This window comes from Scardinius erythrophthalmus (genome assembly GCF_964197995.2).
Source record: "Scardinius erythrophthalmus genome assembly, chromosome: 10".
In the NCBI taxonomy this organism is placed as follows: Eukaryota; Metazoa; Chordata; class Actinopteri; order Cypriniformes; family Leuciscidae; genus Scardinius; species Scardinius erythrophthalmus.
In genome coordinates this window covers 43,216,758-43,243,532 of record NC_138230.1, presented here as the reverse complement: position 1 = coordinate 43,243,532, position 26,775 = coordinate 43,216,758, and the positions used below count along the sequence as shown (strand labels likewise).

Here is a 26,775-nt window from a genome sequence, read left to right as displayed (position 1 = left end):
AAATGATGAGAGGATTTGAAGAAGCTTTCAACACTGATCCAGCGGTGGAGGGTCACACATCTGCACGAGTCCTAATAATGAGACGGCACAACACACTGATTACACTTAGTGTTACCGCCACTTAATGCTTCACGCTCACTTCCTCTGATGCAGAAGTCACATCTTATGAATCTGTGTGAGTGAAACGAGTCTTTTACACCATTACACACTTCATGAGAGCTGACAGCAGGTCACACTCTTTACGCCACGCTCTATCGGTGAGATTTATCCAATGTTTTAACATTGCAGAGGTCGATATCTTGTTTATTTAATGCAACGTTTATGACAAGGTGCAAACATAAAAATATATTCAGTGTAATAGATATTGGATTTCATTTATTGAATAAATGAGGGTCAACACTCTCATCTGTGCTAATATAACTCAATCTCTCAGTTTTTGTGTGCTTGACTTTCAGTGCTTCATTAAAGGTCCCATGACATGCTACTTTTTGTAGGCTTTAATATAGGCCTTAGCGGTCCCTAGTACTGTATCTGAAATCTCTTTCCAAAAATTCAGCCTCGGTGCAGAATTATAGCCACTATAAGCCAGTCCCAGAATGAGCTTCCTTCAGACAGGCCGTTTCGGTGTCTGTAGCTTTAAATGTTAATGAGGAGGAGAAAGGCGGCGCTAGGTGGAGGGTGGGTGTGGCCTTGACCATCTGCGGCAACGGTAGACCATGCATGTTTACATTGGATATATTGCAATGGCACGGAGACACGCAGTCGTTCAAGCATTTCAGTTTGACCCAGAATCTGATCCGGATGGAGAAGCAACGGATGAAGAAGTTGCAACTCAGCGGCTCCAGCAGGACGTTTCCGAATGGTTAGTTTATAATATTATGTCTGGATACGGTACTTTATTCGGATGGTTTAGTTATTATCATGTAGCTAACGCTAACCTACTGTTGCCTTTTCACGAGAGATCTGTAACGTCTGTATTTATCTTTTATTATTATTACAATTACATCAAGCTCTGCGATCTTGAAATGCGGATATCGCGCACGCCGTATAACCAACAGGAAAACGGTTATCCAAATAACAAAGAAGTGTACAACACTCGTGTTACAGTGTGTGTATTCACACACATACTTGATGCTATCTACCTTTACATTAGCGCAAGTAACTGCATAGCTAATGTTAAAGCCACATTCTACGTGTAACAAGCTAGGTAACCATAAACAGTAAAGCAACAACTTGTATCATTAGTTGACTTACTTGTCCGAGTTGTGTAACGTTAGCTGAGCCAAAGAGAGTTGGTACTGATCCAGACTTTAGTTTCAGACGTTCAGCAAGCCCAGCTCGGTATTAACCCTTCGGTGTTCATTTGTACATCCAATTATTGAGCAATTATTATGCTTCGCTCGCTCAAAAGCCATGATATCTCTCGTGGACAAACTAAAATCGCGTGCGCGCGTTCCTACTTCCTAGCTCATTTTCTCATGGGCGAGAAATATTCTCTGGGCGGGCAAAGCAGAGACAGGGGAGGTAACATTCCTCCTTATAACGTCACAAGGAGGAGATTCAAGATCAGCGCGATTGAGCGTCCATTTTCTCAAAGGCAGAGAAAGATAGCAAAAGCTCGATTTACACCGATTAAAATTTCTAGAAACTTGGGGACCATATACAGGCTAGGGGAACTCATATTAATGTTAAAAAACCTCAGAAAGTGAAAATTTCATGTCATGGGACCTTTAAAATCAAAGTGTCACAAAATGCCTACACACCAAAGACCTCAGATGGGATTTACAGTGGCTACATTTATTAAAACTCCGCAAACCAGCACATTTAGGCGATTGGAGGGGTAATTAACAATGGCTAGCTAGCAGCAAAGGTCAAGACAGAAAGTGTGTTAACTTACAGGCACAGGAAAAATGCTGAATGTGTTTCGTGGTTGAGAGGGTCAGTTGCACCTGATGAGAAAGAGGTTGGATGTTGGTGTCTTTTAGATATTTTCGAGTTAGTGTGAAAATTGGAAAGTGTTTGAATTTGCCTGAGGGCAGACGGGTGTCCTTTGAGACACTTCCAGATGGATTGGGAATGGACCTTAGCGTTGCTCGTGCCCATTAAAAACACTCTGGATCCTGTGGAAAAGTCCAGCATATATAGAGTATACAAGTGAAATATTACAAACCTAGTTTCATCATATCTGTATGTTTGTGCAATGCGTTAAGGGCCAGTTTCTACTCTTTGCTGGTAAATTTTGGTATTCTTTATATAATATTTCCTGATAAGATTCAGTTCCAGTAACTGTTCATGCATATGACATGCATATTAAATTTTACTCTACAGTAAAGGCATAATGGTTGAAGGAAAGGGAACAAATGACAGCGTTCATGTCTGCATGTGTGTTTCTGAATGTGAAGGCCTGAAATAGACTGTCCTCCTCGTACTGACCTGTGACCTGTGACCCGCTCTGATCAGCCCAGTGAAGGGGAAGGATCCAGTGTTGGGAAATGAGCTCTGGCCGGGTCAAGGTGAACATGGACAAGAGTCTTTGACAGCCTGCAGAAAAACTCTTACTTCCTCATCCATATTTTCCCTTAGTTTTAGGACTGTCAGATGATCACACATTTTAATCAAATTAATCACATATATATGTTGATGTCAGGAGGAATGATTGAATGTTAATTTGTCAATGCCTGTGTATGTGTAAATACAGTGTGTAAATATATATATATATATAGCAGCACAACTGTTTTCAACATTGATAATAATCAGAACTGTTTCTTGAGTATCAAATCATCATATTAGAATGATTTCTGAAGGATCATGTGACACTGAGACTGAAAATTCAGCTTTGATCACAGGAATAAATTACATTTTTACTATATATTAAAATAGAAAACATTAAATTGTCAGTCCTAGTATTCTTATTTTTTATTTTTATTCTAGTCCAGAATCTGGTAACATGAGTGAATGTGTTGCATTTTTCTCAATGCAAAATGATCAGATTATGATACTGTTATGTTTACATTGCAAGAATTAATATGGTCTGTTTTTGCCTCCTATTTCTCCGCGAAATCTCACTTCCAGGAACTTCCCTTTCAGTCCGATCTTGATTATGACTTGATTGTGTTAGTGGAGCGTCAGTCTCTCCTGCAGACTGATGGAGGTGTTGGCCTCAATCCCCCATTATGTCTTTCCCGTATTCCAGCCATTTAGCCCCGGATTTAATACAACAAAGTGCCATTCATTTCCACACTGCCTGAAAACTCATGCAATTATCCAAATTTAGCACAATGAAATTTACTCAACTAGCTCAAAAGTCTCCCAGTCTTTAGCAGCTAGTTTAGAGAGCTCACTTGTCCAGGGTTGCTAGGCAATTACAACACATGAAACTCGACTCGAGAAGCCGCTCTCACGGATAGTATACTTTTCCCAAAATTCCACAGTCTTGCTGCATAATCAACATGCCTTGTTCATTTTATCAAATCGTATGGTGGTTTCGCTAAGCCGCACTTTACCAATGCAAACAGACACAGAGAACTGCTTTTCAGTGTAGTCAATGAACATGTACTGTTAAAGCACTATAATGGGCCCTATCTTGCACCCAGTGCAATTGACTTTGTACACCGACGCATGTATCATTCCTATTTTGCACCCGACCCACAGCAGACTTTTCCCTCCACAGATGCACGTCGGTAAATTAGGGAATGAACTTGTTCTCCCGGGGGCAGTTCAGCGAAAAGAGGAGGCATGTTCCGGCGCAAACGTTCCCCGGTGCTATTTTGCAGTTTCAGAAAACAATTCCGCGTTATTCAGATGCTATTTTAAGGGCGCATGCTTGGCCATAATGTAGCGTGTGCACAACGCGCATACACTTTGCTTCTCTCATCTACACAGACGCAGCAGTTGACATTTTTGCAAACCATACATAATTAGGAAAAATATTCCACATGAGGGAAATCATTGTGGTGTCCATGAAGATGTGAAAAAATAGGCATAAATCTAGCTTACACATTTTACCCAAATTATCATACGCCTGTTTAACTGAAGCTAATTTGGGTGGGTTTCTCCATCCCCATACAATGTCACTTCTCTGTGTTTTACGGCCCTGATGAGAACGTCGATCTCCTCGGCTGTGAACCGCTCCTGGCAAATCCGGCGTTATAATAGCAACCCGCCATGGAACAAGCGCGCCTGCTCTTAAAGGGAATGTGAGATGTCGCTCTGATTGGTTTATTTCACGTTACGCCCAAACCACACCTATGAGTAATGAAGCTAGTTCAGACCAACCCATTTTAGATTTTGCGTCAGGCGCAAGAGTCATTTATCGTCTTCGTATTCTATCGTATAGTCATATTTCGCATTTGATACTTGTGTTTCAGATCGTTAAAATAGGGCCCAATGTCTGAAATGTTCCTTATTCCTTTTCACTCCTTTTGTTTTCTTGTAGATCTTAAAGGGACATTTCACCCAAACCTGAAAATTAAGTCTTCATTTACTTACCCTGGTGTTGTTCTAATTCCGTACGCCCTTTTTCAGACCACAAAATGAGAATCTTCATAAAATGTTGCACTCGTGCTCGTCTATATAATGGCGGTGAACAGCAACCATCATCAAACTTGAAAAAAGACGCAAAATTATCAAAGAATGATCCCATGTGATTTGTCGTATATTCCAGGTGTCCTGGGTGTATATGATAGGGTTGTGGTGAAAAACAAAGCTTTCACATTAGCACTTTTGCTGCGCACCCGGGTTCGCTTGACGTCAGAGTTCGGTTCGTTTGGATGATGTGAACGCTGTTTTCCGAACCGCAAACCGTACCAGAGTCCGCATAAAAAGTATATTTTTATATACTGAGGTAGTTATATAAATATAATTTGAAATACCGTGTTTGTGCTTGTTCTCACTCACTTTCCTGACAAGCATGACTGAGGCACTGCAACTGCTAATTACAGTACATTTGCAGCAGATAGACTTCGAAAACAAAACCAAATGTTCAAAAACCAAGATATAAGGTTTTTGGAGTGAGGGAGCAACGCTGTGCATTTACCTGCTTTCTCCTGCATCACTGTAACTCAGTAACAAGCTGTGATGATGCAAACGCTTCACGGTTCAGACTCAAATAATATAATGTGAACACAATCCAGCGGGAGCAGGGAGGAGGAATCCAACTCTGGTTCAGACCAGCCAATCGAACCAAGTGTGAAAGCATCCTTAATGTGTTATTTAACGTAAATCCCAAGCTTGTCCGAGGTCTTCTGTGCTCGAGCGCGCGTTCATGAGACTCAGCTAGTGTCGCAGTTCACTCCGACTCGACCAGAAACTAAATACAATCCACGAACCTTCTTCTCTGAGGTGAATATCTCTGTTGTGTTCGTCGTAACAAGAAGTTATCGAGTTCAATAATCTGTGATTCTGACAACCAGAGTTCCAGTCCGGAGATATTCAACTCAGTGAAGAAAGAGAACGGGCGTTGTATTTCATGTCACGTTTTTATCGATCTTGATTTCTCGCAGCTTGTGTGTTTTTCTGGGCGAGTCGGAGTGAACTGCGACACTAAGAGTCTCATGAATGTGAGGATTTTCATTAAATAATACATTTAATTCCAGTTTGTTTTTCAGCAAACCCTATCGTATCCACCCAGAGCACTTGGAATATATACGACTCGTGTCGCATGAGATCATTCTGTGAGTCTTTTTTAAAGCTCTGGTCAAAAAACAACAAAAAGAAGGGCATACGGGATTACTACAACACCAGGGTGAGTAAATGATGACTTCATGTGAACTGTCCCTTTAACACACAAGCAAACTCCGCTGTGCTGTCGTGTCGGTCAGGAGCGTTTTGTCTGAGCTCAGTGTCAATATAAAGTGTTTTGAGCCGATGGCCGCTGAACTATAGAAGCTCCATGGAGGCTTCATTAGTGTTAGTTTCTGGCGGATGGTCTCTTCATGTGTTCTCTGAGTGTGTGAATGATTTCTGGGCAACATGATGGAGGTTCTCAGTCTGAGCCCCTTGGAGTTTGTCGAGCTACTGCTAATTTTAGCTTAGTGGGACATTGCCTTCCCACAGCTTATCATTTTTTCATCTACTTTACCCCCTTTTCTCTCCAGTTTTTCCTGTGACTTTTGAGTCATCCTGCATACGTTCTATTGGATTGCTTTGTAACTTATGTCGGTTCTTTCTCACGTTGACAAAGTTAAGCTGCTCCTAATATCACATGACGCTCTTAATACGCAAGTCTGTTTGATGCAATATATTGCTAATATGTTTAGTTTGAGAGGTTTATAATGCATACATACAGTATTTGTAAGCCTAGTCATAATCAGGTTATATGGAAATGTACATTTGAGGTATAAAACTGGTATGAGATATATAAATATCACCTTAATTTGTATGTAATTTGATTTGGTATGTGATAGCTATGGAGAGGCACATGCAAAAGTTTGTGTTAATGTGTGTTAAAATATAAAAAGCTTCATCTCTGTGCATTATGACATTTTTTTCTACAAATATTTTTGCAACCTCTTTAGAGTTATGAAAGTAACTTTTCATAACACTTTTAAGTGATTACCAAGAGATGAAAGTAAGAGAACAAATAAAAGTTGAGCTTTTCAAGTAATCAAAGTACAATCAGGGAAAGGTGGTTCATTATTCACATTCTAAAGAAGTTGCCAAGGATATTTCTACTAATGTGTCCCATCATGCATTGTTGTATAATATAATGATGCAAATCTAATAAAAGACCATTTGAAAATAATGTTGAGGACATCTTGACAAATGCACAAATGACAGGTTGCCATTATAGCCTGATGCTTTCATAAAAATAATAAATAATAATAATAAATCTCCAAAATCCTTCCAACAGTCAGTTTTATTAAGTTACTGTCTTAATGTCTGTCGCCTACCTCGAACCCCTGATCCAGGATCAGCAAGCTGCTTCAACCAGATCTGACCATGTTTATCAAGTGAAATGGTGTCACTGCTATATCAGATCCCACGCAGTCACTGCCTACACCACAAAATCTCTCTCTCTCGCTGCTTTCGAGTGGGTACGTTTGCCAGATGGTTCTCTGAGGTGAAGCGTATGAGTGTTATCCTTGTGAATTCGATATTTTCTCTGAGCACAGTAAAATATTGGGTTCTGAGTTACAGGGCAATTATTGTGATGCTTCATGTCTGACAGTGAAACTGATATGAGCTGAAAAGCCCTGGTTATATTTTTGAGTGTTTTTCCAGTTGGCTTAATTGCGCGTAAATGGAAGACGAGAGTTTGTGTGCTTCTGCTAGGTGTGAATACCTCGGTGTGTGTAAGTGCATGTGGTTTACTTCTGTTCAGCCCATTCTCAACAGTGACGTTCTCGTAACGTGTGTGTTGCAAAGCCACAAATGTACAGCAGCAGCAGCCCACGGCTTACTTTAGCAAGCTTATGTGAAATGTACAGCTGAGAAACACTAGTGGAGTGGAAAATGTCTGTCATTGTTGGCGTACGGGGCGGCTCACATTCAGGTGTTGTGTAGTATAGACTGTCTCTCTCCCACACATAGATCGCCTCACATGTCTCTGTTGGCCTGTGTTTCCCCTCCAGGGCAAGGTGAATTGAGGTTTCTGTCCTTCTTTCCACACAATATTACAGCACACACTATTAAAGCAAAGTGTGCCACAGTTTTGCTAGTGGCAGTTCCCACAGTCTCTATTTTATATAGTTTAGGGAAGGGAAAAAAAAAATCGGATTGTTTGCCCTGGGCGTGCAGATTGAAAATATTTGGCAGAAACTTTCAGAGTGAAGTCTTATTTTATAAGATACTTCTCAATCCTTCCAATCTATCTGCTGTTTCTCAATCCTTCCTATATATCTGCTTCCAATATATCTGCTGTTAAATGTCATATATTATATTATATTATATTATATTATATTATATTATATTATATTATATTATATTATATTATATTATATTATATTATATTATATTATATTATTTTTGCAACATGCGTCAGTTGGCTGGTGACATTGCTGAAGGCCAAACTAATATACAGTAATTTCAGTGACATGCAAGAGTGTTCATGTTAAGCAAAAGGAAACATCTTTTAAAATATTGTTTAAAACACATGCCATTTTTTAGAAACTCACTCATGTTGGTTTAGGGTTCTGAACTTTTTTTAAGAAAAGTCTCTAAAAATGCCTTGTGGCATGTAATCAAGTAAACATAAATGTATACATAAACATAAGAGTGTACACATCTTTATTATTTTCAAAATATTTTTATATAGATTTAATAAAGATAAAGTTTAATTTTTTTTATTTTTTATTCGGCTTGAACTAACCTTTATGCTGAATGTCATATTATTATGTTAAATTTTATATTATTATTATTATTATTATTATTATCTGATATTTTAAGAGACTTTACATTGAAAGTCAAATAAGTAATTTTTTTTTTTTTAACCAAACTACTGTTAAAGGATTGTTTTAATGGCTTTTTAGAATTCATATAATATGAAATTTTTGCTTTTATGCCCTCCAAAATGACCACAATACATTTTTATTCAGAAATTAAAAAATCATAAAAAGTTTTACTCAAGTTGTGTATGTACAGTATAAATTGCATATTGAATGAATTTCTGAAAAAAAAAAGAATGGATTCACACCAAAAAAAAAGTCATTGACCCATATATGTATTCATATTCAAATATCATACAGCCTATAGGAAAATTCAGATCTATACATTTATTCAAATATTATTACAAGTCTATTAACAATTTTGTGAGCTTTTTGTTTTTCTAAACAATGTTTTTGCATAGTATTTTCTTTTTGCCAAACAATTTTGTCTGATATACCTTAACCAAGTACAGTGTTTTGTTCTTCCCTCACATTTAAAATATCTGAAAAACATACAATATTTTCATCATATTTGGATGGTTTAACCGAGCTTGTAGACGATGTTGATTTGTAGATCGGGCAGTAACCCCTCGTCCTCTCTGACACTCGAGCAGGTGTGCTGGTGAAGTCATGCCTGAACTCTGTGCTCTCTTTCCCTGCCCGTCATTGTCAGTCACTTTAACTATTGTCCTGGGTCAGCTGGCCCCATGTTATGACATCCAGGACGAGTCGACGCAAACAGCATTGAAGAGAACCTCACAGAGATGACACATTTAGAGGCCAGCTGTGGCGTATCCGGATTTCCTCTCCTGTCACCGGGACAGGATTTGTCCTCGGAACTGATTCTCAGAAGAGGATACCACATATCTAAGGAAGACCTAGATAAGGGATACGGGTGTAGCGATAGTGTCAAAAGGCCTAATGCCTTTGTAGCGGTAAGGAGAGACCGGAGTATTGTTCGGCCTCTGGAATAGATTATTCCAGAATACATAAAGCCGCATTCTATTTGCAGGAGAAGGAAGGAGGTCTTTGATTTTTTGCAGTACAATAGGCGACTCTCATGACTGCAACCATAAGCCCATTGAGTGCAAATGGATATCTGCGCTTCACACTTCCATATAGAGAGCCGTCTGTCTTTGATCATGTCCTCCGATTCGATCTGATTTGGAGAGAAAGCCCAGGCTCAGATGGTCTCGTGTAGCAGCGGGGTACGACGTATGGCAGGACGAAAGGGATGGATGGGGATTTGGATAGAGATAACAGAAGGTTCTGTCTTTGAACGGAAAGCCGAAGCCCATCTCCTCTGAGAGTTTTGGTGTTAGCTAAGGGAACTGGTCCGCTGTGGCAGGTTTCTCTCTTTCGTTTACTGTACATGCATTTCTATGCTGTTTCTAGATCCTCATGGTGAAGCTACAGTTGCAACTTGCATATTTAACATGGGAGATTGGGGCCTAGTAATCAGTGGCAGTGCTTCTCAACCATTGTCCACAACAATATTCAAAAGCCACTAGATTCCGTTTAAATCTCTTAAAGTTTTAAGAGCTGAATGTTTGCTCTGAGATCCCACTTTTTTAAACCAATGAATTTAAATGGCTTTTCCAGTCATGATTTACTGGAAAGGATGATCCATTCCATACCGACTTAATTTATTTTATTTTTTTTCACAATTTCTATTCAATAAAATACAGTAGATTTCGGTGTAAAAATCTATATTCATGGTAAAATAGTTCTAGAAATCACACTTTTAACATTAGGCTACCTCATAAATCCTGGCTTTCCAAGAAAGTGAAAACCCTGGTTCTTCCAAAAAAAAAAAAAAAAAAAATTGAGGACATGAATCAAAATAAAAAACATCTTCATTTTTAGTTGTTTTAGCTTATTTTAATGCTTATTTTCAATTGTAAGTCATCTTGAGACCTGTTTGCTGGTTGAGAGCCACTGCTATAAGGTTTCTAGTTAACTAAGATTTTGAGTCAGAAGTCCAAATCCGTGTTGGTTTACTATTTCAATTTCACTATTTAGGCTGTTTAATGGCAGATTCACCTTCGGACCATTTGAAGTGAAAACACTTTTTTCTGGGCAATAACAACTTTTATAGACACTTCACAGACTTTAAACTTTCAGAAATTTTAAGTTTACAGACATTCAGAAAAGTAGAGCGTACCCTGAGAAATATTATTCGTAGAGTAAAAGGTGTGACAACTACTGTAGCCCTGCTCGCCCATACCTAATTGAATAATTGCTTAAAAACTCTTCCGATTTAGATGATTTGAGACCGTCCTTATTACTTTTTATAGACTTCTTCCTGACGTGAAGCATATCGAGAGCATCGTGAAGAAACGAGGACGTGATGTGGGAATATTACCCTGAACTGTGGCCTCCCAGATTCTAGGAGGAATGAAGCTTTCACGGAATATATTAAACCTTATTTATCAAACTGAATTATATAATTAGGACTCCGTTTCAGCTAGAGACTTCGGATTTGCGTAAACCCGGTAAAACATCCACCTAAGATAGGACTTGATGGTTCGATATGTCTGCAATTGTATCCAGATGTTTGCCGATGGCGTTTCGCCGGTACCGCCTGAGCCTTGAAAAGTTGATGCAGGATTTCAGAAATTGAAATTGTCAGTAGGGGTTCACCTAATTTCCCCGCAACTGATTAAATAATTGTTTATTTAATGTAAGAGGCCCCGCGGATTGCCTAAGTGAATTACATGTAATTTCATTTCACCAGCTTTGTGTGCAAATCGCCCCCTTTAAACCAAAGAATCCTCGCTCTTCCATCCAGACGACATGCCAAATGCGTTATTATCCCTTATTTTCACATATTACATCTGTGATGTGTCTCAGTCTCCAAGCATCGCTTGCTTCCCCTCATCATTTTCACTGTCTCTGCTTTTAGGCATGATTTTGCCGTCCACCTCACCAGAACTGACTGTTGGATTGACGTTGCAGAGGCCTGAAAATCTCCCTGGTGCTGAAAGCTATTATTTCCAGGTCATTTTTCATAGACAGCGCATTGTTCAGTGCCGAAAGTTCACAATGGGTGCGAAACTGGTTGCAAAACCTCGAGAGCAGCTGATTACCATAATAGTTTTAAGACAGAAAGGTGTGATGTTTCTTCCCCGCCTCTTTCACCTGAGACTAGAAGCTTTTAATGGAGAGCTTTATGGGATTGTGGGAACACGCTTGTTAAATAAATAGATGTAATTAGGTCCTGCCTCTAATTACTTCAGATTCCTCTCACCAGGACCGAATTAGTCGGACTCCCTAGAGCGCCTAGTGTTAGGCATGCGTAATCAATCACGCACAAACAGAAAGCACAGGCTACACCCACAGAAAGCACCAGAGTGCAGCACGGTCATTCATCACAGCCCGCAATGCAAACAAGAACAGCCATTTTGTTGTTTACCGCGAGAACCTCTAACCCTGGCCTACCTGTGCACATACCTTTGTCTGTCTGGAAATGTCGAAATTATCCAGCTTATTATGACGCCTCATCCCGAGTGCAGATGAAAGGTATGACAAAGTTTGTTCTGGTTATGATGGTGGTGTTTTAACCAGTGATAGCGCTATGTGATAATGCATGGCTCCTCTAGCGAATGCCGTGACGGATAGCAGGATCACGCAGATACAGTGATAAACTGGAGCAGGCCTGGGATCAGACAGGACCTGGGATCTCTACGGCCCTTCTAGCCCGCGGAAAAAAAAACAATGCATCACCTCACAGCACGGCCAGACATGGCAGGCGAGAAAAATCGCCTTACACTTTGGGAAAACAAAGACAATCAGGGCTTTCTCTTGTTCGCCTCCCCTCCTTCTCCTTTGGTGAGCAGCTGCAGCGAGCCAGGCAAACGTGCGGGATTTTTTTTATTCTTATTTTCCCTTGCCAACTTGTCCTTTTTCTGAGATGTAATGGAGGGAGAAAGAGATAAAACAACAGAACCTGGCAAGGCAAGGTACGCATACGTTTTTACAGATGGCGGTCCAGTTGATAATTGAAAAGGAAGTCTGGGATTTTGCACCGTTCGACAGGGGAAGGCTATTTCTGGGCTTTCCTGTGTAATTGACCCACGACCCCCTCCTCACAGACATTCACATCTCAACTTTTTCACACTCCCACTTTATTTGACCCTGCCCTCATACGTATAATGTAATGCTTGTGCCATGTTCGCTTAATATATGTATTTTTCCTTTAGATGTGTGTTGTGCCTAGTTATCAGTGGCAGTGCTTCTCAACCATTGTCCACAACAATATTCAAAAGCCTTCTAGATTCTGTAAATTAAATTTTAAATCTCTTAACGTTTTAAGAGCTGAATGTTTGCCCTGAGATCCCACTTTTTTAAACCAATGAATTTACATGGCTTTTCCAGTCATGATTTACTGGAAATGATTATCCATAAGGACTTTTAAAAATGTTTTTTTTTTTTTTTTTTTTTTTTTTTTTTTTTTTACATTTTCTATCCGATAAAATACAGTAGATTTTGGCATAAAAATATATATGCACTGTAAAATAGAGCTAGAAATCACACTTTTTCAATTAGGCTACCTCATACATCCTGGTTTTCCAAGAAAGTGCCTGGTTCTTCAAAGAAATAAAAAAGTTTTTGAGGACAAGAATCAAAATAAAAAAAACATCTTGATTTTAATGCTTATTTTAATTTGTAAGTCATCTCGAGACCTCAGAGTTGTTGTCTAACTCTGGATTGTTTTGGAAGTCCCTCTGACCTGATATTAGTCCAGCCAGTTGTTGTTGCAATCCCTGTGTCTAGTTTGTGTATATTTGTTGTTTATTAGCAAGTTCCTGCCGAGTTGTAAATGTAAGTTTTTGGTTGAACTGAATCATGGTAGGAAAACTTGTACTCACTTGTACTTTTTAAAATAATATGTAAGGCATTGGGTTATACAGTGAACATGTAAATCCAATTTTTTTTTACTCTGCCCGTTGATAAAAATGCTGGACATACAAGAGTCTGATTAATTCTAACATTGAAACAGCCATTATCACACAGACGCAGATACGATCAGCCTAAGTGTCGGAGCTTTTGATTTATTTCATTTTAAATCCAACACTTTTGGCTCACTAACTCTATAAGCTTTCTGGATGGCTAAACAGGAGGCCCAGCACAAATGAACGATATGACCAACAAGACAAATGATCAGATTTGTGTAGGTTGCATGTATATTAACTCTCTGGGGCTGTTGTGCAGTGAAGAACTGCAGAACACGTGTGAGTGATTTGGCTCTGGAGCCCAGAAGGCCAGGGAGAGAAATCCACATAGCTGATGACGGACACTTTGTTTGGCTTGTAACGCTAGAACAGGATAGGAAAGAATAAATCAATCAATCATGTCTGAACTGTCAGGACTAGCATGTGGCCCTTTAAAAAACCCCACTGAGATCAGAAAATATATACATTCTCGCTTAAAGGTTGTAAGAAAGCACTGATTTTGACGTTAATGAGCCGTAATTCGATTTTGAGATAATCTTCCAGCAAGGTATTGTGGGTTTGTGTTGGAGGATATGCCTGACATCTTGCACTCTTAAAGCGATAGGTCACCCTAAAAATATGCATACTCATGTTGTTCCAAACCTGTATGAATACTTTTTTTTTTTTCAGACCACAAAAGAAGATATTTTGAATACTATTTTAGTCTGTTTTCTCTCACAAATATCTCGTTTCACTGAAGGTCATACAGGTCTGGAATTACAAACTTGCATATTTAACAGAAGTGCTGATAATATTAGCATCTAAAACCATCAACATACTTTTTGTAAGGGATGAAACTATTGATTTGGGTTAGTGTAATGCTTAAAGGGATAGTTTTGTCATCATTTACTTATGAGTTTGTTTCTTCTGTTGAGCACTAAAGAAGATATTTTAAAGATTGTTGAAAGTTTTTTTTTTTTTTTTTTTTTTTTTTTTTTATTGAAACAATAGCAATTTACAAAACCAAATAGGGAACAATACAATGCCTATTGCAAAATATACACTTTTCCAATCATATTTCCATCATAAATGTCAATGTGTGTAAATACAACACATACAATAACAACAAACAAAACAAACATTCTTTAACCATTTTAGAGGGGGTGCAAGGAAAAAAATTAAAAATAAATAAATAAATAAATAAATAATACAGGTATAAAATCTTACCAAACTTAAAAGGAAAGAGACTCATACATAGATGTATACAATTCTCCAAGCGTTTGATTATCTTTGGATAAGTGTTTTAAAGATTCCAAGTATTTTTTACATTCATTTTTAAAGTAATTTAAAGAGGGTTTACTGTTACTCCACTTACTTTTGTGTATATGGTATTTTCCCATTATAATAATAATGTTTAAATTGTATGACAACTTTTCCGAAAGAAAGATTGTTGAAAGTTGATGGTAGACATAGTATTTGTTTTTCCTACTATGGAAGTCACTGGCTACCATCAACCGTTTGAATACCAACATTTCCTCACAATATCTTAATTTGTGTTCAACAGAAGAAAGAAACTCATACAGGTTTGGAACAACTTGAGAGTGAGTAAAAGATAGTCATCATAGTTTTTGGGAGAACTATCCCTTTAATGTAAGGGTCGAGTCATTATTGCTGCGGAGAGCCATTAGAAAAGTGTTTATGAATCTTCATTGAGTAACTTTTGTTTTATGTGCACAATAAGGGCGAGAGATCCCTCCCTCTCTGCCTGAAATGCTGCGTGCATCAGAATGATGCTCTGCGGTTGCAAAGGCCAGTTGTCAGAGTGACTTCGCATTTGCTGATAGCTCATGGAAAACATTGCTCCATCTCATTAAGTTATTGCCATCATTTTTATTCTTTATGGCCGTGCGGGCTACCGTCCCTCATTCTCTTTTCACATTCATTTTCTACATATCTATGATTAATGGTAGATGTCGAGCCGTAGAGTGAGCGAGCATCTTCGAAGGTGAGATCATAATTAGTTTAGCTGTTGCAGGCCCTCCAATGGCGCATCTGGACGGAAAAATTACCCTATAGGAAGCTTGGCGGCGCCCCAAAACTTTTTACTGATACGTTGTGAAACACCCGATGAATCAAGTGCCCCTTTCCCTGCCAAAAAAGCTCTACCGACTCGATGCCAAAATTATGTCTGCAGAAAGCTTTCCATTCTAAATGTATTAGAGCACAATTAGGAGCATTGTACTTTTCTGGCAGGAGAAATGTGCTCCCTGCGCAAGCCGTCTGAAGTTAGGCTAAATAAATCGTACACATTCTATAAGCCTAAACGAGTTTTACAGGGGCCATAAGCGAGATAATTCCTGTGATTTGCCTCGGCTGACTCTCGGGATTCACTTTTTAGTTCTGTCCGTTCCCGGCGGATGATTCATGCGGCTATATCTCTCTCCTTTTTTTTTTTTCCCTACTTGAGCTTATGTTTTCCCCTTCTCTCACAGTCGAGTGCAATATTTCAAGCTACTAGATATTTTGAATTGCGGCCATGTATTTAAAGGTTCACGTCATGCATGTGTTTGAGAAGAGACATTTATTGAAAGATCAAAATATTTATGTCAGGCCGGTGCGAGCGACCCAGTTTGAAGCTGGCGGTGTTGTCGCTGACACAGTGGTATCTAACAAAGCCTATACATCAGAGGAAGGTTAATTAGTGTTGGAATCAGCTTGTTTCTATTAATCATGCCTAATCCTGGCTTTCTGATTGGACGCATTGTGTCTGTCTCCATCAGAGCTGTCAAATCCAGCTACACCCTACTGAGTCTTGGGATTTTTTTTGCCTTTTTCCTACCTTTCTTGCTCTCTTTTTACATTCAGCTTCCATCTCCATGCTGAGCTTGAATCTCAATCCTTCTTTTTCTCTGCAGCTCGCATTTTTTTTTTTTTTTTTTTGAAAACTCATTTGGGCTCTCTTTGTTTTTTATGATTTCAGAGACGGCGGGGCTCGGGGGTCTTCTGCGCCAACTGTCTGACCACCAAGACCTCGCTGTGGAGGAAGAATGCCAACGGCGGCTACGTGTGCAACGCGTGTGGCCTCTATCAGAAGCTGCACTCGGTAAGGGGGAAACTAAGAAAACATCAGTGCAAACGCCTCGCCAGCCCACCCACAAATCGCAGAAACAGAGTTCAAATGAATGGAGAGGTGACAGCGTAGCAGCTTCGGTTTGATCGCTTCATTTCCGCGCTGTCAGGCGAGGATCCCGAGGGAATAGCCCTTTTGGCCTTCCCCATACCCTGAAGCCAGCTAATGGCCCTATGGAAGTAATTTTGCACCAGCTGGGAGCCCTACTTCCCACAGTCCTAACAAACACCTGACCTTAAAACCTGAGACGGACACAATGGCTCCTGGCACAACCTTAAAACCCCAGTCGAGACTGATGACTTTCTTTCTCGCGTGGATCACAAAAAGAGACGTTTAGCAGAATGTCCAAGCTGCCTTTTTCCATACAGTGGTTCTAGTTCCCATTCACCTTCATAGTATAGAAAAAAGCAGCTTGACATTCTGTTAAATATCTCTTTCTGCATTCCAAAGCCTATAAAAGTCATATTTTTTGGAAGGGTGAACAAAAATAATTCCTCTATGGAGAAAATCGTTTTTAACGTTTAAAGACTTACTTTGAGCTACAAGGTTGTTAATCAGTGATAAATGCTTTTGTTTAAGCCATCCGCCCTAATTATTTATTTATTATTTTTTAAATAATCGTGTTTAACAGCAGAATTCCTGGTGAAAAACTACATTACCCAATATTCCACAAAAAAAATCCAACAGTCAGAGAATTATGACATATATATCTACTTTTCTGCTTCAAATCAAAGTTTTTAGTGTTGTGACTCACCTCGTGGCTGGCTGATTTGATTCATAGCTTATAACTCTTTAAAAAATCTCTGAGAATAATGAATTGGAAAAATACTTCCGGAAACAAGGCCACTGAAAAAGTGGGTGGACACTGTTGCACTTACTCTACACACGCTTTCAGCTTAAATGCATAAAGCAAAGTTAGAAAGTGTGTAATTGTGCCCAAAGAAAAGAAACTGCTCGTTTCTGGACTGGGTCACAAAATGACTTAATTTGATTTGCTTCATTGCCTCGCAGTTTTCTGCCCTCCCAATTTAATTCTGATCTGAATGTCCATCTGTGACTGTACCTAAAGCTTTGTCTGCATCCTTGAAAGTGTTCTAGTGTTCTTCTACTTCCTTTAAAATGCTGTCTGGATAAACATGACGAGTAAACAGACATGTGAGTGATTAAGCCGGAGAAACAGAAGCAGTATTGTGCACGGACTTAACGTTGCTTTCGCGTTTAATCTTTGGAGCTCCTTCAGAATTAGGTCAGGTCTGTGAGTGTTTCGGTTTTTTCCTGTCTTGATATGCAGTGTTGGAAGCGCTCTTTTTCCTCAGTGGCCTCGGGCTTTCGGGAGCAGAGCCTGGGTGGCACGGACTCGGATACAGGGGCCGACTGAATCAGTGTGGTCGACTGGGGTAAAGCGGTCAGGCACCGGATCACAACAGGCTCTTTCAGGGGCCACGGCACCTGGTGGCTCGACCCCGCACATCTGCCTCATCACAGAGCCTGTGATCAATGAGCGCTTCACAGCCAGGCCTGTGAAATACTGTACGCTCTATTTACTGCCCCACATTAAACACTGTCTGGAGTAAATACGTTTCCTCACACCGTACGTTTTTCTAACTTTGACATTTATGTTGGACTTCCATCAGTCTTTGCTCGGGGTTCCTGAGACACAAACAGTGGGGTGGCCGTGGCTTTCAGGGAAATGGAAACCATTTTTGATAGCTTTACAACTGAGATCACATTGATATTAAAAGCAGAGGGAAGATGGATTTAATGAGAGTGGCTTCAGGCCTAAAGTCAGTACACGGAGAGAACAATGAGATATTTATGAGAATTATTGCTCAGATGGCTTACTTGTTCTCACTTTTTGAGCTGAATTTCATGTCTTTACAAGCATTTTAAAAATCTAAATTGTAATGAATGCACTGATATTTATTGTTATTGGTGGATTACCACATTTATATGCAAATAGTAGCTGTTTTATGGGAATATTCATTTCTACTAATCTTATGTTTTATTTGTTGGATTGTCTTGGTTCTGATTCCAGTTACAAACAATGATTCGTCTCCTTAACAATTTTATTTTGAAATGTTGAGGAAGCAAGAATAGACATTGATTTGAAAACAGTTCAAAAGTTTGGGGTCGGTATGAATTATTATTATTTTTTTTTTTATGTTTATGTTTATGAAAGACATCTCTTATGCTGAGCAAGGCTGCAATTATTTGATCAAAAATACAGTAAAATCCTGAAATATTATTATTATTATTACAATTTTAAATGGTTTTCTATTTTAATATATTTTAAAAAGTCATTTATTCCTGTGATGCAAAGCTGATTTTAGTCTTGAGTGTCACATAATCCTTCAGAAATCATGCTATGCTGATTTGCTGATTAAGAAACATTTCTGATTATTATCAGTTGAAAATCGTACTCTCCCCAAACTTTTGAACTGTAGTGTACAATAATAATAATTCAGCATTTTCATTATTGCTCCAATACCCATATCTTGTGTTTAGTGAGATTGAGGAATGTTGTGTGTTTCTGCACAGCCCAGGCTATACAGAAGTGACATGCAAACCACTGAAAACCTATAAATAATCATAGGAAATGCATTTGAAAGTTGATTTGCGACAGAAAATATTGTAATTCACATTGATCTTCTTAATGGCAGCAGATTTTAATATGGCAAGGCGACTCTGTCCACACTGGAAGAATGTAGACAATCCAGAACGTTAATGAAGGAAATACATAATAATCATTGGTTCTGGAATATTTGATGTAATCTGTTATGGCCTTAAACCTTCAATCCATTAATGAGAGCTGATACTCTCCTCTTCATGTGTTCAAGTTGTTTTTTTATTCACATTTGTACGATGATTGCATCTAGTTCTGGTGAATTTCCCTCGGCTTGTCTACAAAACTAGCAAAATCATATATGGATCTGTATTTTATTAGTTCTATCTCAGTGCTCATTTTTGATGATACTTAATATGTGTGGTGAGATGATCTAAAGCCAGCGGTGGACTGAATGGACAGTCTTTTCTTGCTCTTCTCCATGTTCTTTCACTGTAAAGTAGCTTCTGCAGTGGACCATCAGGTTGTGTACACGTCACACTCCACTAGAAGCTAATAAACAAGATGTAGAGACGTCTCTCGAAGCCCTCAGGATCCCTCGAAGCGCTGCAGATTGGATGCAGGATTTGTTTGCGTGATGTTTCTGTTTCTGGTTTCAGCTTTAAGATGCTGAGTCATCTTCAGTAGTTTAATTCGCGGAGCCGAGGAAAGACGCTGGGACTGTTAGTAGAGAATGTCTTGCAGTCTTTCAGGTTCTTGGTTTGATAAATAATCGAGTGACTGTTTCAGTGATGGCGCTGTGACGCGGGCCAGCGGAGACTGTGTCCTTCATGTCCGCCTGGCAGTCGGCTTCCAGTAGTATTTTTATACTTTTGAATAAAAACTTTTATATGCTGTACAGAAATCATTTCATAATAGCACCTCATAAAAGCACACTGTAGAGAGCCCTAAATGGAGGTCTGGACTCCTCATGCCAGAACACATTGCAATAATAAATGTCTGTCAGATTTTATCTTCTAATAATCGGACCCGACATGCGCCGTAGCTGTGTGTCAGTGCCCGACATAAAACTCAGCGTCATGATACTTTTCTATGTGGGACGCAGAAAGAACATGTCGAGCGTTCTGAACTCTGACCACCCGTTGGAACAAGAAAGCCCAAAAGATAGAAATAAATCAAATAGCTGGAATAGCAGACAGGTTTTGTTCACGGACAGCGCGGTCGAGATGGTGGAGCATTAAATACCTTTCAGTGTTTAAAACAAACTATTTTCTCTGTTTCACACGAGGGTCTTTAGATCTGAGGCACTTAAAGCACATTAAAAAGATAGAGAGACACCCAAGATTGCTGACTAGCTATATTATTACAAAATATGTATTTATATACAGTGTACTGTATGTATACAAAAGACAACTTTTTGTTATTAATACAAATACATTTTCTTTTTGTGTCGTACACAATTATTATTGTTTATTTTTTATTTATCTTATACAAAATAAGACTTTTTGTATAATTGATTTTCTTTTTATCTTTGTCATTCACATTTATTATAAATATTTTGTGTGTGTTTTTTGCACATTTTAGTATCATACACAATTATTATATTTTATATATTTATTTTATACAAAATGTGACTTTTTTGTAGAATTAATGTTCATTTTGCGCCATGCACATTTTAGTGACGTACATATTTATTATATAATTTTTTGTGTATTTATTGTGGGGGGAGGGGGGTAGTTGCACATTTTAGTGTCATACACAATTATTATTATTTTTTTATTATTATTATTATTTTAAGAAACACAAAAAGCTATGTCTGCTAGAATGATCTCCTTTTCTAGTTGTCTTCATACTGTGCAATGCTTAACTTGTATTATTAAATACTGTGCAGGACCACCAAACTTAATCCCCATTTTCCCAGTAGTTTTATAGTAAGTAGATGTAATCAATGGCTTTAGTTTTAGACTTGTATTGTCTCTTTTCTAGTTTGATATTTGAAACAGAAAAGCCAAGAACTCATAGCCAACTGATAAATCAAGCAATGTCCGTTTAAAAAAAGGAATAATCCAAAGTTGGCCAGAAGAGATGTCCGCTCAGTCCTGTGCAGTGAGGGCCTGACAGGGTCCAGCAGTAGAGGGCACTCTTTCTTTATCTGCCGTTTATCCCGTCCTCTCTTCAGACAGACAGCCGGCCTGACGCTTGCATTTTAACACCATCCATCACAGCGCATTAACTGAAGTTAAGCAACACAGAAAGATTTGTTTTAGCTGTAACTCCGGCCCCCAGTGGTCAAACATTCTTGAAAATATGCATCTCCTGTTTCTTCCCCCAGAACATATGGTGCGGAGCCAAAGGCGGTTGATTCAGGCGGCTTTGTTGGAGCTACATGTTTGCATAAATAATTTTTTTACGTACGGCTTTTAAAGGGTACCAGAGAAATATGTTCCTTCTCTCATACTGAAACACTTAGCCATCCCAAGCCTCCCGTTCTTTCCTTATCCGAGCTACAAAGGCGAGTGGCGACCCGACGCCTGACGGGACTCCTCTGCCAATTATCTCTGGCTCTGGGTGATCGTGGGTGATCTCTGGCTTGGAAGAATGTGTCTGGCAGTGTAGCAGAGACTAGATGAGTTGCGTCACCTTACTGAAGTTTCCCCCGAGCCGCTGCCTACCAGGACAGAATCTCGAGCTCAGGAAAATAGATTACAGACAAGTGCTCCATTATTCCCTCCAGTCGCAGGTCTGCCACCAGAGGAAATATGCATATCTCTCATCTCTCCAACCACAGTAGTTTCCATTTTAGCGTAGACGTAGAGGATGAGAAATGAGAGGGAACATACGATTACCTCTGGCGCTTTCTCGTAAAGTAGCACAATTGATAACGATTCCACTCGTCGATTTCTGTCTCTCTCTGGTAGTCGAGCTGAAAATCTCTTCTGTTGTTCGCTCGTGTGGTTGTGGACTCCCTTGTACTTCCTTGAATTTTAGAGCTTGGCTATGTAGTCCAGTGAAAATAAAGCTGTAATTAATAGGCATTTGATGGCAGATTATTACGCTAACCGGCATAATTACAGGAGTGTGTCCTGTGAGTCCCAGAAGGGATGACTGATCATTTGACTGAAATCACAATATTAGATCAAAGACCTGTTTATGAGGCTTTAAATGAATCTGGTTCAGACTCACACACACACAGGGAAGCTTGTGAGTATTTGTTTGTGTGGTTCACACTCATGGAGGTTGTAAAAAAAAAAAAACATTTCCAAATAAACTATTTAAATATAATATTAATTAATATTAATATTAATTAAATATAAGACTCTCTGGTTGCGACTTTGTTCTTTAGGCTTTTAAAAATGTAAATTATTTGAAATGTATTCTTTGTATTCTTGTTGTTTTAACATTGTTTTGATGATTGTGGTTTATCTAGCAAGTAAATCATAATTAAAAACTACACCTCTGTAATTATTCTCAAAAAAAAATGTAAATATATTTTTTCAAGGTAAAACATTTTACCTTGAAAAATGCAAATGCATCCATTTTGTACAAATTTAATGAATTATTCATTACTAATTCATAAATATATATATATATATATTTTTTACAAAATATAATGTCTTCATTATATCAAGCTATTTATCGCTTTTTTGCTTTCCTGAATTTTTATTGTTTATTCGAATAAATGTATAGATAAGAAAAATTACAATCATGTCATTGATACCAATGCCAACAAAGATATAGCTAATAATTCATAAATACACTAAAAAGCCTTTTTTTCAATATTTACACGTCAAATTAAATTGAATAATCCTTACTTAATATGAATTTAGAAACTAGAGCCTAATAACACACTTTATATAAATCTTAAATGTAATTTATTTTTTATTTTATTTATGAATACGAATCACATATGCTAAATGGTCCATTCCCCTGTTCCATTAAGATTTATACAAAATGTTTTATTAAGCTTTTTACTCATTTCAAATTCTTAATACATAATATGTAAAGATTATTCAATTGAAATGTGTTCATCTTGAAAACTGTATAATGAATTGTTAATCACTAATTCATAAATATGAAGTATTTTCATCATTTCAACCACAACTTCAACATAGCTCTGAAAAGTAATTTCCACGTCTCTTTTCCAGACCCCCAGACCGCTGAACATTATCAAGCAAAACAACGGCGAGCAGATCATCCGTCGACGGACACGCAAGCGCCTGAACCCGGAGCCCGTCCCGCAGGAGCAGGTGGGGTCCAAACAGCAGCGGGTCAACAGCGAGGAGCGTCTCAACGGCAGCCCGTTGGAGAGGAGGACTGAGGAACCCGGATCCGACGGCTCTTTATCACGTGCCGAGGCCCAATCCCAGCTGGCCAAATATGAGTCTTACGGTCCCTCAGGACCCAAAAGTCACCCTAGCCCCCTCTCAACCCACGCGTTCCTCGTCAACCAGACGCTGGAGATCCACAAGCGGATGCCTCCGCTGCATATGCACAAGAGTCCCGCGGATGGAGGGGCCGAGGGGAACGGGCTTGGATCGGGACCCCACGTTGGGGACGGTAAGGGTGGCTCGGAGCGGGGCAGTCCCATCGAGAAGTACATGCGCCCGTCAAAGCAGGCCAGCTACTCTCCTCCTGGAAGTCCCATTGAGAAGTACCAGTACCCGTTCTTCAGCCTCCCCTTCCTCCACAACGACCTGCAAAACGAGTCAGACTGGTTGCGCTTCTGGACTAAGTACAAGATGTCAGTGCCGGGCAACCCGGGTCATTACCTGAGCCCTGTAGCCGGCCTTCCCAATCCGTGCCAAAGCTTTGTGCCTTACCCTGCCTTCAGCTTACCTCCTCATTTCCCCCCACCGACCCCATCCAGTCCCGAAAACGACACGCCTCTCGACCTCGCCATGAAACATTCCAAACCCAGTCCGACGCCCAACGGGACCCCCGTCGCCGAGAAACGAGCGTCGCCCGTTTCCGAGACGGAGGAACCCGAAGAGGAACGCTCTACTTCGCAAACCCCCAAACCGGAGAAGGTGGATCAGGCCACGCAGGACGAGCTCTCGAGTAAATGCGCTCACTGTGGGATCGTGTTCCTGGACGAGGTCCTGTACGCCCTACACATGAGCTGCCACGGGGAGAGCGGGCCCTTCCAGTGCAGCATCTGTCTGCACTCGTGCTCCGACAAATACGACTTCACAACTCACATCCAGCGAGGCCTCCACCGGGCCGTCCCCGAGGCCAGCGCCGAACCCTCCAACCAATGAGTCCCAGCACAACCAATCCCAGTGCTTGAAACGTGCCAAGGCGGATCAAGGTGCCTAATGCTAGAAACTTCAGTCAGCTTAGCATTTCTGTAGGAGCTCCCAAACACACACACACTCTTTTAAAGACTTTTTGAAGACATCGGTACATGTAGCTACTCAAGATATATTTTCGTTAGTCCAGATGTGTAATTTTCGACAAGGCAGTTCAGCAAGCACGGTACATCCACTCAAACTCAATGCTTCGTCGCCGTCATCGTCGTAGTGTGTATCCACAGATTTATGAAATGTCGAGATGAAAATGAGGATGTGTTTCTGCATGTGTGGCTCAGTGTAAGAAACTAACAAACATCCAGCATCCTCAGGGAATGTGTATGGCTGAATTAGACAACATTTATAGTTAACATACTAAATGTCTTATGGTTTTCTCTTCGTTTTTCTGAAGTGAAATTGTTAGGTAACTCAAGTCACGGAATTCCATCGGAACTTTTAAAGCTGCTGCCTTAGTTGCCGGGATGCAATTCTTATTACTCTAGAAATTTGGGAAGGAATAAAAAAACCTATTTTTTTTCTAGGTTGTTAATAGTAAAATCACATTATCAGTGCCTGATATATTGTACAAAGTATTTTCTACATGAGATGTTGATATGCATCTGAATAAGGGCCCGGAGTTTGGCTCTGACAAACGTTTACATTTGCAAATGTAGCAAAACGACGTAATGAAGCAACACCTGAACTTTTCTTTTTCCACGAAAACAGTAAGACAATTCAGTTTCCTTTCCTCCAAAGGTGGAATATTACACAAAAGTACTATGTTTTTCTCTTTGGCCACAAAAGGGCACTATTCATTCCGAGCTTGTCGTTTTCTGTCGCCTCTCCTCACCCGTGTACATGTGCTTGTTAGTCGATGAAGAAGCTTCTTGCATTGGATTGAAGTCTTCCTGTATTTTTCTCCTGCTCTTCTAATGCCGAACATTCGAGGGAAGCAGATTCTGCTGCGCTTTATTTGGTCCTTTTATAGGAGCCAGTGCTCTATAATATAAAAAAAGAATAACTTTCTGCCAGTCTAAATTTATTGTTCCACCTTTAATTCTAAAGAGCAGATGTTTTTAAATGATTGAGATGATTCTGCGTTCTGTTGATGAAACTTAATAACTGCAGGTGTTTCTGGTGCCTTTCCATGGCAGTTGTCTCAAAGAGGCGTAACATTATTTATATTGTTGTTTCACCCAGCTGTACTTTGGTTTTTGCTTCATGTGGAGTCGAGTGGACAACTAACTGTCTACCTGAGCAACTGAACAAGTAATAATGAGCTCAGAAACAATCCAAACGTGATTCGTCAAGTCAAGCGCTTGATATCTTCTAGAAAGCTGTTCACAGTTCATTTGAAAAGGGGGGAATAGCATTTGAACCCTCACAGGTTCTGTTTTTGTTTGCTTGCAACTTTTTTTGTCGTTGCTGCGCTTGTCCTCCGCGTTCACTCCTCTTCACGGCCACAGGTTCAGTGAGTCTCTGCTCGGACTTCATACAGATATTATTTATATGAACTGGGGAAAAGAGGAGAGGTCGAGGCTCAAAATGTCTCTTCGTCTTTCTCCGAAACTAGCCTTACAACGCTGCTTAACTGCAAATGCCTCTTAAAGATAACTGAAATCATTATAAACCGTCGCTTTTCAACAAACCATTTATACAGTTGGGTATTAAATAACATATGATTTTTTTATTGTTATTTTTTGTCTCTAAATGTTCATTTTAATTTGAAAATGTTAATGCTTGCACTTCAGTTACTCTGTTGCAAAAGAAAGATGAAATGTGTTATTAGCATGCTAAGTACAGGTACTGCATTATAATAAATGAACGAGATCTTGCCGATGTTCGAAGGTCTTAGCAATATTGAAACACAAGGAGTATTTGATGGAGCCTGGAAGCTTGTTTGGTCAAGGTGAAGGGCATAAATATGTAAATGTTTTAACCATTATTCTTAGAATGTTATTGTTTTTACACTTGCTGCATTTAAAGTGCATAGATGATGATTTTAGGATATTCTTTTTTTTTTTTTTTTTTCTTTTTTTTTCAGCTGCCACCTTAACTTTGTTTTATTTTGTTTTGTTTTTTCTTTCTTTCTTTTTTTTTTGTGTGGTAGGTTTTTACATGCAAAAAGATTCAATAAAGATGGCAAAGATGTCTGTTACATCTAAACTTGAATAGTAATGATGATGACGATGATAATAATAATGATAATAATAAAATAATAAAACATTTTAGCAATTATCTGTGTACCTTATTGTGTATCATCGGAATGTGTTTGTTTTTAAATCATTGTAATTTTATAAATTAATTAATCATTTTTATTAATTCTGCTCACTAAGGTTGCATTTATTTGATCATTTATTTGATGTCATCCAGTCTTCCAGTCTTCAGTGTCACATGATCATTCCAATATGATGATTTGATGCTCAAGAAACATTTCTGATTATTATCAATGTAGAAAAACATTATACATTTTTTTAATTTATTTGAAATATAAATA

At 39.1% G+C, this 26,775-nt stretch overlaps 1 protein-coding gene across 4 annotated transcripts in view; it reads left to right on the top strand.

Moving 5' to 3' along the window:
- The window catches only part of trps1 (trichorhinophalangeal syndrome I), a 119,634-nt gene extending 93,125 nt beyond the window's left edge, over positions 1-26,509 (top strand). For all 4 annotated transcript variants that reach the window (XM_081377141.1, XM_081377143.1, XM_081377142.1 and 1 more), the window contains 2 exons: positions 16,278-16,400; positions 23,136-26,509. In XM_081377141.1, the coding sequence (XP_081233267.1) occupies positions 16,278-16,400; positions 23,136-24,248 (1,236 nt within the window). In that variant the 3' untranslated portion in view covers positions 24,249-26,509. The remainder of the gene's footprint in view (positions 1-16,277; positions 16,401-23,135) is intronic.
- The last annotated feature ends 266 nt before the right edge of the window (positions 26,510-26,775 follow it).